Below are 17,796 nucleotides of genomic sequence, written 5' to 3'. Positions count from 1 at the left end.
GATACGCTGAATTTAAAGTAAAACAATCTTCAGATAGTTCAACTCATTAATAAAAACGGAGCTTTGTTCATCCACGCGTACGCATGCGTAGCTAAGATAGCCTTTCCATAGGACGCAATTCGGCCGAAGAGAGGGTTCTGATAAAGGCTCTCGATGGGGAAGATCCAGGTTTCAGGTTTCAAGTGATATATTACGGCTGTGACAATATGAGTGACAAGAAACGACCGTTCGTGCAAAAGACAAGGAAACCACTACAAATTGGACACTACAAACGACGTTCGAACTCTCGTGGACACACCACCACTTCCCGGCAGCCTTATGGTACAATTTAGGCCGCAATCGGCTAAGTCGCTAAACGGCTCACTTTGGCCTCTATTCGGGATAGACTGGCCGGCCCGGACCGTAAAGACCGGACTGGACTGGACCGGACCGCTTATATGAGTGTTCCAGTCCTTAAATTTAAGACCGGACCGTGGTTCGGTCCTCCTTTTTTTAAAAAGCCCGGACTGAATTTCAGTCTAGTCTCTAGGGTTAAGACCGGACTGTGGTTCGGTCCTCCTTTTTTTCAAAGCCCAGACTGAACTTCGGTCCAGTCTCTAGGGTTAAGACCGGACCGTGGTTCGGTCCTCCTTTTTTTCAAAGCCCGGACTGAACTTCGGTCCAGTCTCTAGGGTTAAGACCAGACCGTGGTTCGGTCTAGGCTTTTTTACCATCCGAGCTTTTTTTTAAAAAGCCCGAACTGAAGTTTAGTATATTTAGCTTGTAGATCACGATGTTAGTCCTGTGACCAAGAGTAACGGTATATAGTAATGGTATATTGATAGAAATTAGGATAAATTTATCATATAGATAATAAATTATGGTAATTACATTAGAGTTATAAGTGCCGTATGTCTCAGAATGCATCAGCTTACAGTGGCTTCCCTACCATCACCACCACCGCCATCGCACACAGGTTTGTGTCGACTTTGGGAGGCCAGCCTTCCTACCACCTAGCGCAAAGGTTGGTATCTATCGCAGTAGTTAACATAATATATTGTTCAAGCTGGTTCCAAATGCTATATAAGGCTAATTAGTGATATATTCCGTTACTGTGAGCCGTTACTCTAACCCACATCTGAATAGTACCCTCCTCTACCTTCTAAGTCGTTGCGAATGTTGAGGAGTATCAATGAAGGCTTCATCATTCTGAAGGTCCTTATTTAGAACCCCAAAATTTCGCTTCCTCTGAGTTTCCAATCTTCCATTGCGACCTTGTGTAGCTCTATGTGGCGTTGATGGGTCTGGTAGGTCTTGTTCAGCATCCTCCTCGTCAGATGATATTACCATCGTCATAGCAACTTGTCGATCAGAGTCCTCAATTATAGAGTCTGGGTCAGGAGCGCCAAATACATGGTCTATATTATCCCAATGATTATCAAGTTCCCACTTATACCTATGATAGTGTTTAACAATCATCGACTCTCGAACTGTAGCCGTACTCATTTGTGCCCTGTGGTATTCATGGATATCGCGGGCAATATTAAATATGCGCTCAACTCCAGTACCAGTAGCTGTTTAAAGCGATTTGTAAGATATTTGCGTTACTCTTAACCGTTACTGTAGGAGCTTACCTGGTACTGCAAGGATATCCCTTTCCATCTTTGCAACTGAAGGGTAAGAGAGCTCTAAGGTCTTCCACACTAGGAGCACTGGAGTATCTGCATCAGCACTAACCACTGGCGCATTTAAATAACGCTCAGCTTCATTATAGCTGGTACTTGATGGGCTCTGCCACCCTTTATGTAGCTGCCGGTTCATCCGAAATACCGCATTAAGACTTGTTGGTGTATAGGGGCAAGGCGGTACTGCCTCATGCTGGTCCCTCGAATCTTTTTGATAGTAAGCCTTCCAGTAATCTAAGAATATTTGGCGGTACTTCTTTGAGTGGGAACGGTCCCATTCAGGAGCGTTAAAAATGTCCAGTTTCTGAGATGGATCAAGAATTGCAGCAAGAGCATACGTCTGTTCAACAGGACCACCAGTTTCAGTATAATAGTGCCTTAACTTTGCAACACCTGCAGTAATAGCAGCAGTAAACTCGTCTACCCAAGGATTAGATGCTGTATCCTTGTTATATAGCTTTTGATTAATATCATCAAGATGGTCAAATAATGTATTGTATACATTCCATGTATGGTTGATTGTAGTGTCTTTCGTGTTTCCAATAAGATGAGTAAATTCTGCAAAGGGCCGCAGAAGAGCGACTAAGTATTTTAGTTTTTTCCAGTCGGTTGGTGATAATGCGAATTGATCAAGATGAGGCTCCTTAATAATCTGTTCCTCAAGCCAACTTTTAATTGGGATGCGTAGTCTTATCGCTCGGACTATCATGTCATATGTAGAATTCCAGCGTATATCAATATCCCGTTTTAGCCGCAGTAGTCTCTTTGCTTCTATATCAGATTGCTTCTGGAGCAATAATTCAGTTTTCTTTGCAGACCTGCTCACAAGATTGCTAAGAGTGCGTATCTGTGTATTTGACGTCAGTTAGCGTTACTATCAAGCGTTACTATCATGGACTAACCTTTTTAATAGCTGATGTGACTGTCGTATCATCAGTAATTGAAACACCAGTAACATCTATAACTTCTTCAGCCATGTCGACATTGAAGGCCTTTAGCATAGCTTTTACAACTAGCTGTATAACATGAGCCATGCATGGTATTTTTGTTGCATCACTACTCCACTCTACTTCTTGTGTAGTACTTCTCATGTAGCTCTCAAGTTCCTTGCGCATTGTTCCATTGTTTGATGCATTATCAGTTGTCACGCAAAAAAGTCGTCCCGTAATATTGAATTGTTCCAGTACATTGTGTACAACAGCTGCCATATTTTGTCCTGAATGGACTCCAGTCATTGGCTCGAAACCAATAAGACACTATAAGATGTATGTTAGTAAGTTAATATATTATTATATAAGTTATAATCTGCTCACCTCTCTCCATTGCCAATCATCAGTGATATAATACACAGTAATTGCTAAGAACGCTAATTTGAACGGACTTTGCCATCCATCAAGGGCAATTGAAACCTTTGCCATAGGCGGTAAATCCAATAGTAGCTTCTCCATGACGTTGTTAAATTGCATTGTTAATTCTTTGCGTATAACTGTCCGGTGTGGAATTTCCAGGTCGGGTTTCAACATGTTTAGAACCTTTCGCACCTCCTTGTTCTCCACTATTCGAAAAGGGAGGCTTGATGAAATTATGGCTATAATCAACTGCTCTCGCCATGCTGTATGTGCGAAAGGCTGTATGGTATTCCTTTCCAAATGCGCACGCGGCAGCTAAAGAAGGTCATTAGCGTTACTCTAGAACGTTACTCTAGACCACTGGATAGATAACTTACTAAGTGTAAATGAGTTTGCGATCCATCCTTTCTACTACAAGCGCCAGATTTGGTGTGTCGGGTTAAAGTAGATGTGCTACTCCCACCTTGTCGAAGCTTAGGGTGTGCAAAAGCCCTCCAACACAACTGACATAGTACCTTAGGATTGCCAGTTCGGACCTCAGCTCCTTGGTAGAATTGAGTCCATATTAAGGACCTCTTCGACCTTGTCCAAACCATATGTCGGAATATCTCTCGATTGATGTTGTTTGAAATCTTCGCAGTCCACCATTGATGCCATTCGTTAGCGGTATCCTCCTTCCATATAACATATCGATTATTAGGAGACTTGGGTAGTTTTTCAAGAAGTTCATCAAGAGGAGCTTCAATTCCACTCAGTACATCATCTTGGGAGAAGATAAGTGCTGGCTCGAAAGGCGAGTTGATATCCTCAGTGTCAGAGGTAAGCGGATGCTCAAATTGTGACTGATTCATCATTGTAAATGGGCTTGGGCTCGACATGTTGTTAAGAGGATAGAGAAAATGTACTGTAGTAGGAGTGTAGGTCAATCAGACGAATGATGAATGTTAAGTGAGGCCTTTTGGAAGGACGGCCATTTCTTCATAGTCTTTTGCAACAGAACAAATGGTAGTACAGAATACAAGAATGCCACATTGCAATAGGGTAATATTTGAACTCTTTGTCGTTACTCTTTGCCGTTACTCTTTGCCGTTACGCATTGCCATTACGCATTGCCATTACTCATTGCCGTTACTCTTTGCTATTCCTATTTTGTGTTAGTTGAACATAGTATTATGGAGTTAAACAATTTTGTCTAGCTCTAATTAGGTTTACCATAACGCTAGAGAGTAACGCTTACGAGTTTTAAATTACAAAATCAGCAATTTGGTTTCATTGGCTTAACAATTTGCTACATTAGCCCTATCTTATTTCAAAGTCCGAAGCTATATCTAGTACTATTAGCTGTTGCTACAGCATATAACAAGATAATGAGCAGTGTGTATAACCCTAAGTAGATACAGATCGATTATATTTCCTATGTAGCATAATATAAAGTTAAACTGTATAACCGACATTTGATTGTTAATTGGCCGGGCTGTATTCCTTGGCTCAGCCGAGGAGTAGAAGCATGCTGGCTTTTTGCTTTTGGGCTCTCTTCCGTTACTGCTGGCCGTTACTGTAGCCTACGTGTAACCCAGATGATGAGTAGTAGCCCTTATTTTTATTGGATGCAGAGTCTGTATATCCTAACTAGTGTAATATGAATTGGAATTGCAAAATAGGCGTTTGACTGTTAATTGGTCGGACTGTGTTCCTTGGCTCAGCCGAGGAGTAGAAGCATGCTGACTTTTTGCTTTTGGGCTCTCTTCCGTTACTGCTGGCCGTTACTATGAGTACAGTAGTCACTATTTGGAGTACTGACAAATAGTTTTATTAGATAGTAACGGCAGATAGTAACGGCAGAAGATCTCAAAATGGAATTCAGTAACCACAAAAACTCCATTGGTTTAGTATACTATAGTACAGTATACGACGTGAATTTACTCCTCCTCCTCCTCCTCCTTCTCCTCCTCCTCCTCTTCTTCCTCCTCCTCCTCCTCCATTTCCTCCTCCTCTACACGAACCCCGACAATGAAGCCGTTGAGGCTATCCTCGTCCTCATCATCGTCCTCCTCATCCTCTGATATAACCACCTCCACTTCTTCACCATCATCATCAAAATCTACCAGCCCATCTTCAACATCAGCATTGCTGTTATTCTCCCACTGCTTCACGAACTCTTTGATATTATCAGGGTTGCTAACCCCCCCAGCAAACTCTTCGATCTCCTTCCTTGAGAGTTCGGGCATAAGGATGTTGCCAGCAAGGGCAATATTGCGCTCCCAGCGCTCAATGACTGGGACCATGTTGCTGGCCCAGATATCCTTTAAGGTATTTTCTTCACCGCTGTCGCTAGTCGATGTCTTGCCAGTCTAACCATTATGTTAGATAGTATCGTCATGTTTTAGCTATTACTTACAGCTTTGCCTTCGCCCTTTGGTAGGGCCTTCAATTCTCCTCCAGCTCCTCTGCATTAATGGCCGCAATAGCCGCACTCTCATCATTAATAGCGGCTGTGAGGCGGGAATTGGCATCAATACCACGAGCGGTGCGCCTGTCCATGATATCCTGCTGCGTTGTAGCTAACACGGCAGCTTGTTCATTGGCCGTAAGGCCCTCCCAGTCATCTTTACCCTGGCGGGTACGGCGTGCACGGCTCATAGCCTAGCTTTGCTATCAGCTCTAGAACAATTGATATCAGGATGGTAGGATTGTTATACCTGTCGGTCCGCATTCTGAGCGAGCTCAATGGTGTGGGCAGTAGCTGCAATGACTTCCGCGCGTCTCTCCTCATATGACTTCGCAGTGGCTGGAGACGACATGGTAAAGTTGCGTTAGAGGTGATTTGGAGCTGATGAGCGTTACTATAGGGCGTTACTGTTAGCACTGGCTTTGATTATACTGTTGTGAGAGTACTTCAATGTGCTAACAAGGCGGACGTCTTTTGAAAGTAGGGGCGCAACTATTTACTGGTCGGGGTCGGTATAGTCAATAAATTTGGAAATCTAAAAGGAAGTTAATAATCAGAGGTAATCAAATGTAAGGGTGGTTTCTTTGCTAACTTACTCGTACTATTCTTTGTTATTGACACGTCCGGATTTGGAACAAGAAACGGAGTTTTTTTTGTTTGCAACAACACTTAAGCGCCCTTACTTCGAATTCGATCCTAACTTCTACAACAATTCTGAGATAACGCGTCTAGCAACATTGGTAAGTTCAATCTTCTTTACATTTGATTTAACCCTACAGTAACGCTGTAGAGTAACGGTATTGTGTTTATTTTACTAATATACAAGTTCTAGCAATTTTTCCTTCTGTCACCAACCTTTGTAAGTTCACCCCTTTTGTTCTTTGGGCGTTACAACTACAGTAACGCCCAGCAGTAACGCCAAATTGCTACAATATGGCAAATTAACATGTTTTAGATATCGCTCTCGCTCACATCTGTACCATGGCTCGCACCAAGCAAAAGCCTGAGCGCCACGGTAAGTATTCCACCCTACCCTACAAGCAATACAAGGTTACTAACTCAACAAACAGTCGATATTCACAAGACTGCGCGCCGAGCCTGCCAAGAAAAGATCTGGAGCTACAATGCCCAGAAAAGGAACTGGGAGCGGGATCACCCTGGCTCCAACTTCCCACAACAAGCCCCTCGCCCTGTCCCTCCTTTGAGCAAGGCTTCTGTCAACAGTATGCTATTCTTTTCTAATAGAATATTGTTCACACTACTAACTTATATGAAAGAACGGATCGTCGCCGAGATCCGACACTACCAGAAGTCGGCCGCCCTCATCCTCCCCAAACTCCCATTCCAGCGTCTTGTTCGTGAAGTCGCGCAAAGCTTCATGTCAGACCTCCGCTTCCAGTCTACTGCCATCTGTGCCCTCCAAGAGGCCGCTGAGGCCCACCTTGTGTCATACTTCGAAGGTAAGCTGTCTCTATGAACACCTACAAAAACTATACTAATAGTGCGAAGGGGCCAACATGTGCGCCATCCACGCCAAGCGTATCACCATCCAGAACAAGGATATGCAGCTTGTGTCCTGGTTCGCCAATTCTCGCAGCATTAGATAAATTAGTGTGTTCTTGTATAAATAGTCAATTGATGATTTCACAACCTGTCTTTAGTATTTCAGTCGTGACAGTAACGGTATACAGTAACGCTTAATTACATAATTTATGATGAAACTGAAGTTCATTATACTATAACTTAAATATAAAAATATAAAATAATAACGTTAACGTGCATGTATAACGAAAGTGCCAAACAAGCGAAAGTGCCAAAATATCGCGACTACCCCATAAGAATTGCGATAAATCCACCACAACAATATAAATTAATTAAAACTACTCGGAGTCCTCTTCCTCAGACCTGTCTATTACAATCTGACAAGTGCGCGCATTGTGTCCAGTCTTACCACACTTGCCACAGCGACGTGCATGGGTTTCTTCCCTTGGCTTCCGACCACTACTTGCCCTTATTTCTTGCTCTACTTGCTGCACAACGTCCCTCTCGTCCTGTAGCTCCTGTGCTACCTGTTGACTAAGTGATCCTCCTTGCTGTAGTCGTGTTTTTTTAGCTCTCCGGCGCTTGCTTAGCACTTCATTTGCCTGTCGCAGGTTTTGGTTCTCTGCTTTTAACAATGCTAATTGATGCATTATTTGCGATGCACCCTTTGTAAACTGGTCAACAGCTGCATAGATTGAGGTTGGAGAGCTATTTTGATGATGCGCAATTCGGTTTTTAATGAAAGTAGACTGTGATACAGCTTCAGTTGGGTTATTTGGTGTCTGAGAAACCCATGGTTGAGCGGTGTTTGGGCGAGAGGTTGGAGGTGTTGGCGTCTTAAACCTAAGGTCAAGTGTAGATATTACACTCTCAGGGCTAAATGGAAGAAGCCCAGCACCTCGGAACCCTCCCTGAATATTGCTTTCTGTCATTGCAATGTTAAATGCAGCGTGGAAGGCAGGAAAGAAGTCATCCTTAGTAATGTGAATAATATGAGCCCGCATCATATCTTCAATTTGCCGACCGTAAGCTCTCTTTAATGGGCCAAAACAGCCAACATCAAGTGGTTGGAGTATATGGGAAGAGTGAGCAGGCATACAAAGCGTAATAATGTTGTGTTCTTTGCAGTACTCCTCAAACTTGTCTGAGTGGTGGCTCTCATGACCATCAAGGACTAACAAGCGATAACCACCAACACTCCGGGGCTTTGTGTGCTTCTCAAAATGCTGAATCCAATCCATACCTCTCTCGTTTGTAGTCCAGCCATTTGCAGTAACAGCGATTACCCAATCTGCTGGAAATCCGCTATTCTCATACCAAGATGCAAGGTGGTTTTTACCTGCCACAATGACAAATGGCGGCACTGCCCAACCTTGAGAACTAACGCCTTGGATTACTGTAACCCATTCCCGATTGCCAGGCTGCACCTTTTTTGCCTTTGCCCGCCCATCTGAGCTCGTTACTACCGTTGCGCTTGAGATGACGCCCATCATAAACCCAGTCTCATCAAAGTTGTAGATATCTGCATTGTTGATGCCATACTTTAGAATTGTGTTCCATACAAGCTCAAACCAGCCACGAATGACTTCTGGATCTTCGCACTTAGCCCTCTGGTAGTCGTATTTTCGCTGGAAGCGTGTCCGGAGCTCTACATGGCGCTTAACAAAGTTTGAAGCCCAACGTGACCCGACGCGTGGCGCGTCGCGTGTTGAAAGTAGTTGATTTGCCATATCTTCAACAATAGACAACTGAGGAGGGAACCCTTTAGCAGCTAAGTCAAGTATATACTGAACAAGAACTGATTCCTCTAGGTTACTTAATTTCCGTAAGTTGGCTTGGATATCGCGTCGTGAAGGTACACCTTGTAAACGGTGACGTAGCTTGCGGTGGTCTACGGAATAGATCCTAGCTGCAACTCGAAGGCGCAAATTTGGGTCGCTTTGCATAGCTTGGATAGCTAGCACTAATTTGCTTTCATCATTTTTATGGCGCATGTTTTGTTGTGGAGGAATTTAACATTTAGTTGGGGGGGTTGGTCACCGCATGATTTTGGCACTTTCGCTTGTTTGGCACTTTCGTTATACATGCACGTTATGCAAATGTTAACTATATTAATTAATAACTATTAAATTAACGTAACCATATAATATTTATCAAACTATAGTAATAATTAATAGTAACGTTAGTAGCTGCTATTAATGCTTAATTAAACTCATATCAAATATAAGTCATAACTAATTGACTACTCTATGATCGATTTTGATTGAATAATATGATATCACTTGTAAATATAATATCACGTGTAAATATAATCACGTGTAATTATTTAACAGTGTGTAAATGGAACTATTATAGTTATACTATTTTCAACTTATACCTCAAAATGCATGTACAGTAACACTTAATAGTAACGTTATTAATATTCGATTGCACTTAAAGCTATTCCTAATAACATATCATGTGATGACATGTGGTGGCCCCCACTTATAATGTAAAAGACTGGACTGGACCGGACTGTTCTTAGGAAAGACCGAACGGTCTAGTCTTTTAAACAGTCCTCAATTTTCGCAAACAGTCCACACTCTAAAAAAAGACTGGACTATTATCAGTCCGGTCTTTTAAAGGGACCTCAACTTTAGCAAACAGTCTACACTCTAAAAAAAAGACTAGAATGTTATCAGTCCGGTCTTTTTGTCTCACGGTCCAGTCCTAAAAAAAAAGACTGGACCGTAAAACAGTCCTCACTCAACATTAAAAGACCGGACCGGACCGGACCGTGGCCAGTCTAATTCGGGACAGTATGGTATCCAAGGCGGAGCAGATTCCGTTTGCCCTCCGGCTCAAGATCCAAGATTCTCCTTCGCATTATCCTTTAGCTCTTGTAACACCCTATCAAACTCTGCATTTTGGTCCTTCGCAGCAGTATCGAACGACGCAGTGGCAAGCTTTCCGTGGGTTGAATTTTCCTTGATCCATTTCTTTAGTGCTGGACTTTTAGCCTGCGAGTTGACCTGTAACACAACATTGAGATGCTTTGTCGATGCATCGTAACGGCCCGCATCGATGCGGAGCTGGAAGTCAGCGTCCTTGGTTTTGGATGGAATGATGCGGTTCCCTTCCACGGCTGAAGCCGAGAATTTTGCAGGAGCATTCTTGAGAGCTTGAGCCTTTTGGACGAAGGCTCCCACGGCTTTGGACATTTTGCGTCGGCTGAGTTTTCTTTGAACTGAGAACATGTTAGCTTAATATGCCCTGGTAGAGCTCAGGCGACTCACAAATGAAGGAGATAGAATTAAATGAGGCAGGGATGGATGTGGCACGCTAGGAACTTGATCAGAAGAGATGCAGTGGTTAATAGTTTTTGCTTGGGCAGCTAAAGTTTGGAGAGAGTACCCTTCATATGTTATCTGCCCTCTTATATAGAAAATACGGCCTACTGAAACAGTAAGCAGCAAGAAACGCTAACAACGGAGCATGAGACCCAGCGCCTAATAAACAAGATATTTCTAGAATAGTTTGCTACATGACTCGTTTCAAAAGCTGTTACGGCGGTTGGGTAGATCAGTGCAGAACTTGAAATAGATTGAGCGCTTAAAATTTTAATCATTGGCCCACCTATGCCGTCTAAGCAGATTACAGTCTCAGTCCACTCCGCCAAAAGGAACCCTTGTTTTCTACTGGAGGTCGGTGCTCTTGGGCCACTCGAGGCTCGAGTTGGTGTTATGCAAACCCCTGCATTGAAGGCACTGCTAAAAGTCTGGGTGAAGCGGCTTGACTAAGCGCTTCCACACATTCCATGTTATTTACGATGTATTTATAGGGCTCCAATGGAAAAGCAGGAATGTTGTGTTGTTGAAGCGCGCGCATACAACTAGCGCGAGGGAAGCGAGCCTCTTTAGCGGCCGTTGCGTGGATTCGGTTCAATCCCCGCGCTGTTTCGACCATCGTGTTTGTATTCTCCTTACATCCCTCAACCAACCACTACCGTATGATTGTGACATTGAAAACTCCCTCCGCTCCAGCTGCTCGCCAGTTTATGAGTAGTACCAAAATAGGATGGGTGTCCCAAACAATTCATTGTTCGTTGCCTCACCATTCTTTACTTCGATCGAACCTCCATAAACAGTCCGCCATTCACGCAAGATTCCATACCACGAAGCAGACAATGACACTATTAAAAGCAAATCGTACGCGCAACGTTACTTTGCCAATTCAGTGCCCTAATATGTGTCTAGATCTTGATCCTCATACCTACACAAGCGGTCGTTGGTTGCGTCACAACGATCTGGAGATTGACTCGCGCTACATTACTTTTGATTTCGACGCGCTCTGCAGGAGGGTTATTGAGCTCTGTCCAGGAGCTACTTCTATAGCGACATATGACAAGAAAGAAGGGGGTTTCAACAGAGTCTTCATATTCACCACAAATAATGCAGAAACGGTCGTGGCAAGACTACCTTTCGCACTGGCAGGACCACCTTGTTTGGCCACCAATTCCGAAGTCGCAACAATCAAGTATCGTGAGTTTTAATCAGCAGTTGCACTAGAAGTAAAATACTAACCACATCTATGTTTTAGTACAAACCAACACCAGCATCCCTATACCTAAAATCCTTGACTGGAGCGATGATCCCTCAAACGCCATTGGCAGTGAATACATCATCATGGAACACGCTGTCGGTACTCAATTACATCATAAATGGCCGACCATGACTATAGACCAACAAATAAGCTGTATAGACGCTATCTATCGGAAGCTAAAAGAAGTGGTGGACATCAAATTTCCGGCTTATGGGAGCGTGTATTTTGCCGATATTTCGCTCGATTCTGCAACCAAGCGACCTTTAAACCAGAACTTCTCCATTGGGCCTCACTGTGGCTCTAGGTATTGGGACTGCAATGTTGGCGAATCTATGTACTACCACAACACAAAACCCAACCGGGGACCGTGTAAGTTTGTCGTGAAGCTTTCCCACCTTTGTTGAACTTAAAAGTACTCACAAGCCTCTTTAGGGGATGATCTTACTGCATACTGTAATGGTCTCATTGATGCTGGTGTTTCTAGAGTCCCGCCAGTCGATTCCCCTCTTGATAACCTACCGCGCTATCACGGATCTGTTGAGACGCACCTTCGTCTTCTAGAATTCGGTCGCGCCGTCATAAATAATATGTCCAACGACCAGCGAGTTCGAGACACGGCTACGCCAACGCTGTTTCACCCTGATCTACACAAAAGAAACATATTCGTTTCTGATGATGACCCCACCATGATTACAGGCATCATTGATTGGCAGTCCGCCAGTATTGAACCAGCATTCTGGTATGCAGATGAAGTGCCCGACTTTGCAACAACTTTACCTCACCCATCGCTCGAGAATCAACTTGAGCCCAACAGTGAGCGATGTGCGAAGGCATTTGAAGTTTGCACTCAGTTCTACCTTCCAAGGCTGGCTAGCCCAAGAGCTATGGATGACGCCCTTTTCCGGCCGTTCCGCTATTGCTACAGGACGTGGAAGGACGGTGCGGTGGCGTTTCGCCATGAGCTAATCAAAACATCTGAACGCTGGAAGGAGCTTGGTCTTATGGGTTCCTGTCCATATCCCGCACCTACCCCGGAAGAGTTAGCCGCCCACCAGAAGGAATATAAATACTTTGAGGCAGCACATGACTTGAGAAATAACCTCGCAGGCTTACTCAATACTGCATCCGACGGCTGGGTTCCGCCAGAAGACTGGGAAACGACGAAGTTGGCCAACAGAGAGCTGTTTGAGATGATGTTGCAAACTGTCCTAAGTATCAAAAACCCCGATGATGATGAGCCCATAAAAGATGAAGGAGACGTAAGGGAAATTTGGCCCTTTGACTTATAACAGCGCCATTAACGTTAGTCCTTTTCAGCCACTGTACTAAATCAGACGGCAAGTCTGATTTAGTACAGTTTAGATTATGTTCAATAGACTGCTCTCTTGAGGAAGGTGGTCACTATCGTGTCCCTCCATCCCTTTCGCGACTAGAGTATACCCGTGTAAAGAGAGTCAAAGTTTAAAGAGCGCTCCTCGAGCTCCTTTGACATAGAGCGGTTTGCAGTCAGCTTTGTTCCTGCATTCTTCGTTGAATCTGCCTGTTCAAAATGTGAAGAAGAGACTGCCAACGTGACATGTTCGCGGTGGCTCATGGTCACACATCGTAAGCGACAGGAACAGCATGACGGAGCGAAGCGGCGTTGCCCCAGATTTCTGGAATAAAGCTTAGTCTATTGATTCATGGTACGTCATTAAAATACTAGCGTGTTCAGCACAGCAACAGGGCTACAACGGATGTGCTACAACGGCATGTGCGATAGCACAGCGTCTGTCACAGCCCATGTGGGGTAAAGCCGTTCCTGGGTTGCCACATGTGTTTTGTCACGCCTCGCGTGCTGACCCAACTGTGCTAGCACACAAAGTGTTCTAGAGCAGGAGCAGTGCTACTACCTGTGTGCTGCCCCTAATAAACCCGTAGCACATTTGGGTCAACCCCAGACGTGTGCCAGCGATGATGAACACTACGGATTTGATCACGTGCTGATAATGGCAAAATTGAACAGCTATACTACCATGTTGCTGTGTTTAGCACTTCCCTCCGCGCACCAGAAACATGTCATTCCCTCGTTGACCATCTTATGGGGGACAGAGAGGAAAGAGAAACATGAGGAATGACAGGAGTGGGAGAGACTGGCCAGTAGCACTGTGATGCCCACATGTCTAGCGGGTATAATCCGTTTCATAGAACGTTGTTGGATTGGAAGGATAAGTCGGGTGAAGATAGTTCTGCAAACACTTAGGTGGATATTTGGTGCGGGATCATCGGAACCATCCGGAGTAGACAAGTTGGTGTTCTGTTGCAATACACTAAAAGGCGAATTGGGTGTCGCTGATTTTTAGTTAATTATTTTTAGCGGGGTCCATTTCCAGACACCGGTGGCTGTGCACCCCTGCCTGTTTGTACTCCGAAGGTACCGCTGCTTACTGTCATCGCGACCGGAGCTGATTCTTGCTGATTCTACACTTCACGCTCAAGGTTTGCAAGTAAACTGTCTGATGACTTTGCACTCTGTTGAAAAAATAACCTAACTTACTGTAAAGAATCGGCGATCAGCGAACCGGCTGTTCTCCCGCAGCTGGTGGTAATATATGGGCTCTATGTTACTCGAAGCACCTTCTTCCTCCCTTGCAGAGCTCGTCAGTTCTTCGCTTCTGCTTCGTTGTACTTGCCCTGCCTCTCTGACACTGACCCAAGGTTGCCAACACTAGTGAGCGTGTGTGGGTGCTCTACTCCAAGCACCTTCTCCCTTCCTTCTAGAGCTCGCCGGTGCATAGCTTCTGCCTCGTTGTACTTGCCCTGCCTTGATAACGCCAATCCAAGGTTACTAACACTAGTAAGCGTATCAGGGTGCTCTACCCCAAGCACCTTCTCCCTTCCTTCTAGAGCTCGCTGTTGCAATGCTTCTGCCTCTTTGTACTTACCCTGCCTTTCTAACACCACTCCAACGTTGCCAACGCTAGTGAGCGTGTTGGGATGCTCTTCTCCAAGCATCTTCTGCCTTCCTTTCAGAGCCCGCTGGTGCATTGCTTCCGCCTCTTCGTACTTGCCCTGGCTTTCCAACACTGATCCTAGATTGCTGACGCTAGTGAGCGTATCCAGATGCTCTACTCCAAGTATCTCCTCCCTCCCCATTATTGCAGTCCGCCCAATCTTCTCCGCTGCTGCATATTCCCCTACCTGGAGAAGATACCATACTGTATTATCTTCAATCCTCGCTCGATCCAGTGTTGCCTCTGTGTCTTCTGGAGCGTAACTGAGCACCTTTCGAGCGTGCGGAAGGAGCGCTCGACAAGCTGCCCATGTATCGTGCTCCCCGCTTGGGAAATCAGCAGCCATAATCCGCAGTGACGCCTTATGCCACCTGCCAATCTTCCTCTGTATTTCTAGCCACTTCCTTGTTGCTAGCTGTACCAAGTCGTGCATCTCAAAAAGATGCTCCCCAACCTGCGGCTCTGGCTGCTTCGAACTCTGGACCTTAATCAGAGAGAAGCTTGTCAACGGCGCCACTGCATCCTCAAACTGCAGCCTATCTCTGCCATTGTACAGAATAGACTCCGGAATCCCCTGTCTGTCAAACATGGCCATGAGCGAAAGTAGCTTTGCAGAGTCAGGCCACGTCAGTTGGATCTGATCGAACGAAATCTGCCACGTCGTAATCACTGCGTGCCTGATACTGTGATCACGCCGGAGGTCTGTTGTCTCGTTGTTATTCAGTAGACTAGCCTGGTTCGACTCGCTCTCCTGGAAGAGGCTGAGGTATATAGACACGGTAACCCGTGGCCTTGACCGTATGTATGCTGCAGCATGCGTAATCGCCAGTGGGATACCTTCAAGTGCCTGGGTCAGTTCCACTAAGTCTGTTTCCGAACACTTGTTCACCGGAATCTTCGTCTTGAATAAGTCAACGGAGTCCTTCTCTTTCATTGGCTCTACTGATACAAGCTTCCCGAACGTGTCGACGAGGTTGTTGGCTGCGGTCGAGGTACGTGATGTGATGAGGATTGATCCATTTCGCGACTGAGGAAGAAACGACTCTAGTGGTGGCTGCGAGTCAGCTGCTTGGTCGTGCGGTGAGACGCCCGTGGTGACTCCATTATTCCCAAAAAACATGCTTCCGTCGTCGACATTGTCTAGTATCATATGCCATTGTCCGTTTGCTTCGTCCGAAAGCCAATTGTATACCAGGCGTAGCACGTTAGCCTCTGGATTGTGTCGCCCGGGAAGCTCAAGTCTCTCCGCCATCTCCTGATACGCTTGTTCGAACCGGGTCCTGGTACTGGCATGGATCCAGAACACTGATAGTTGCGGTTGGTGCTTCCGCGCTCGGTATGCATACTCAATGGCGATTTGAGATTTCCTGTGCGCATTTAGCCGCTGTGAAGATGGGTGTGATAGCAGACCTACCCAACTCCCCCAAGACCGACTAGTGCATGTCTCCTGTGCTTTTTTGGCGCCTGCTGCTGGCCTCCTAAGTCCAACTGATCTAGAATGTCTTCTCGACCAACAAAGTGCTCGTTTTGCGAGAAGGGAACTATGAATGGTTTGGCCAGTGCCGGACGAACTGAGTGATCAGCAGCATAATACATTACTGGCATATGGTTACATACAGGATCTATCATTGCTCTCGGCCGAGTTTGTTTCCCTGCTCAACAGTCCGGTCCTTATAAACTGTTTTAGAACTCCACAGATCTGGCGGTAATGCGCATCGTCTCTGCTGCTACACCGAGCCATTTCCATATGATTCGCATCGATGGTCTCCACCGTTTCTTGTTCCCTGGCGAGATCGAGCTTCGAGGAAAAGTTGTCCACTACCTGTGCTACATATTAGTTACTACAGCTCCATAGGTTACAGTCTGGTATCTTACTTTGCTGTCTAGACCTTTCATGCCGGAAATCCCCTTCGCCTCTTGGAATGAGTGAACTTTGATAGCACATTTGACAAGTATGGTCTTGAACTCCTCGTGAATATTGTCCAAAACCTCATCGTTGACTTCAAGCGTTTGTACAAGCCGTTTGTTCGAGTCTTGAAGGGCTATGCTCGCCAAGTTTGATGCGATCACCCCCCAACCAGCGTACGTGCTTCCTCGATGTGGCGTCCCAAGAAATACAATCAGCTTTGTCCGTTTGCAGATTGTCTCCGATCTATGTAGTGCCTATATCAGTGTATCAATAGCTGTGGCCCCTCTAGCTGCATGTGCGGGGCCTCACGTCTTTCGTGATGATCCCACCAAGACTATGCGCTACAAACACAATCGGATCCTGTGTGGACACTCGTTAGGCTTATCCAACAAAACATAGAGCAGTCTTGCATGCCTCATTATCAATATCCCTCTCCAACCTGACAGCGAAGTCCTGGCCATGCTGTGAAACACTGTTCTGGTTGTTTGCCTGGAAAAGCCCACCAATGACATCTGCGTTGTACCCGTACGTCCATATTCGAGCCTGAGGAAGGTCCGGCGCGAGATACTCTTCTGGCCAGAAGATATCTGACGGTGGAGAAGTACTCGTCTGCCTCTTGTCGTCGGTCTCTTTCTTGCTCTTCTTCAGCCCCAAGAAGGTCTAGATGTTCTTGTGCTTGTCGGTGCGTGCATCGGTGTCTTCATTGCGACCGGCCGTAGAAGTGGGCCGTGGATGCGACCAAGTCCCGCGTGGATGCCCTCTGAGGCCATGGACGAAGATGACGCTGCTCGTGGTCAGAACGCGCTGTTGTTAAGAGGCGGAACTGGGCGGGGTTGTACTTCAGATGGCGCTGGTCCCCCGCTAGCGCCTTCGCTCTCGGAGAGCAGTGTGACTCCCTCCTGGTGAATCTTCGCCATAGATGAGGGCTCGACAATAAATTGAGATATGTTATAGGCCGAGTCGTAATGCGATAGGATGGGGGAGTCTTGTCAAGGCTGAGCGCTTAGCGTTTCTGGCGCTCTCGTCTTGCATCACGGTAATCCTAATCCTATCACGTGGTGGCACGATAATGACCTGAGCAACAGGTGTGTTGCAGACAAGGCTGAGCGCAAATCACTCTGTCGACCCCCCTTGCCAACCCTCAGCCGTACCTGTAGCGATTAAGGGACGGACTCCGGCCCGCACCTCTGACACGATAGCGCCGACTCTGGTGGGTTTTGGAGACGGTTGGGAGGGGTGGAAGGAAAGCTGGCTCTCCAGAGGCCAGTTGTGGGGCGAGCCGCCAGTTCTGCCTCCCTCGGTACGTACT

The 17,796-nt window shown here is 45.8% G+C and overlaps 3 protein-coding genes across 3 annotated transcripts; 1 reads left to right on the top strand and 2 right to left on the bottom strand.

Moving 5' to 3' along the window:
- Positions 1-9,844: 9,844 nt before the first annotated feature.
- Positions 9,845-10,204, bottom strand: VC83_03960 (uncharacterized protein; the record flags this gene model as incomplete). Its single annotated transcript, XM_024467598.1, has 1 exon — positions 9,845-10,204. The coding sequence occupies one exon, from the start codon at positions 10,202-10,204 to the stop codon at positions 9,845-9,847; it is 360 nt and encodes a 119-aa protein (XP_024324963.1).
- A 743-nt stretch (positions 10,205-10,947) lies between these two features.
- On the top strand, positions 10,948-14,468 carry VC83_03959 (uncharacterized protein). The gene is made up of 4 exons (XM_024467597.1): positions 10,948-11,191; positions 11,240-11,524; positions 11,583-11,954; positions 12,018-14,468. The coding sequence occupies exons 1-4, from the start codon at positions 10,993-10,995 to the stop codon at positions 12,872-12,874; spliced, it is 1,713 nt and encodes a 570-aa protein (XP_024324735.1). The 5' UTR covers positions 10,948-10,992; the 3' UTR covers positions 12,875-14,468.
- VC83_03958 (uncharacterized protein) lies at positions 14,226-17,698 on the bottom strand (the record flags this gene model as incomplete). Its single annotated transcript, XM_024467596.1, has 6 exons — positions 16,902-17,698; positions 16,797-16,847; positions 16,454-16,741; positions 16,196-16,400; positions 15,993-16,149; positions 14,226-15,945 (listed from the first exon to the last, which is right to left on the bottom strand). The coding sequence occupies exons 3-6, from the start codon at positions 16,472-16,474 to the stop codon at positions 14,226-14,228; spliced, it is 2,103 nt and encodes a 700-aa protein (XP_024324734.1). The 5' UTR covers positions 16,475-16,741; positions 16,797-16,847; positions 16,902-17,698.
- Between the last annotated feature and the right edge of the window lie 98 nt (positions 17,699-17,796).

This window comes from Pseudogymnoascus destructans (assembly GCF_001641265.1).
Source record: "Pseudogymnoascus destructans isolate 20631-21 unplaced genomic scaffold scaffold_8, whole genome shotgun sequence".
Taxonomy (NCBI): domain Eukaryota; kingdom Fungi; phylum Ascomycota; class Leotiomycetes; order Thelebolales; family Thelebolaceae; genus Pseudogymnoascus; species Pseudogymnoascus destructans.
The sequence above is the reverse complement of the archived record's forward strand: the minus strand, read 5'-3'. Positions and strand labels throughout refer to the sequence as shown.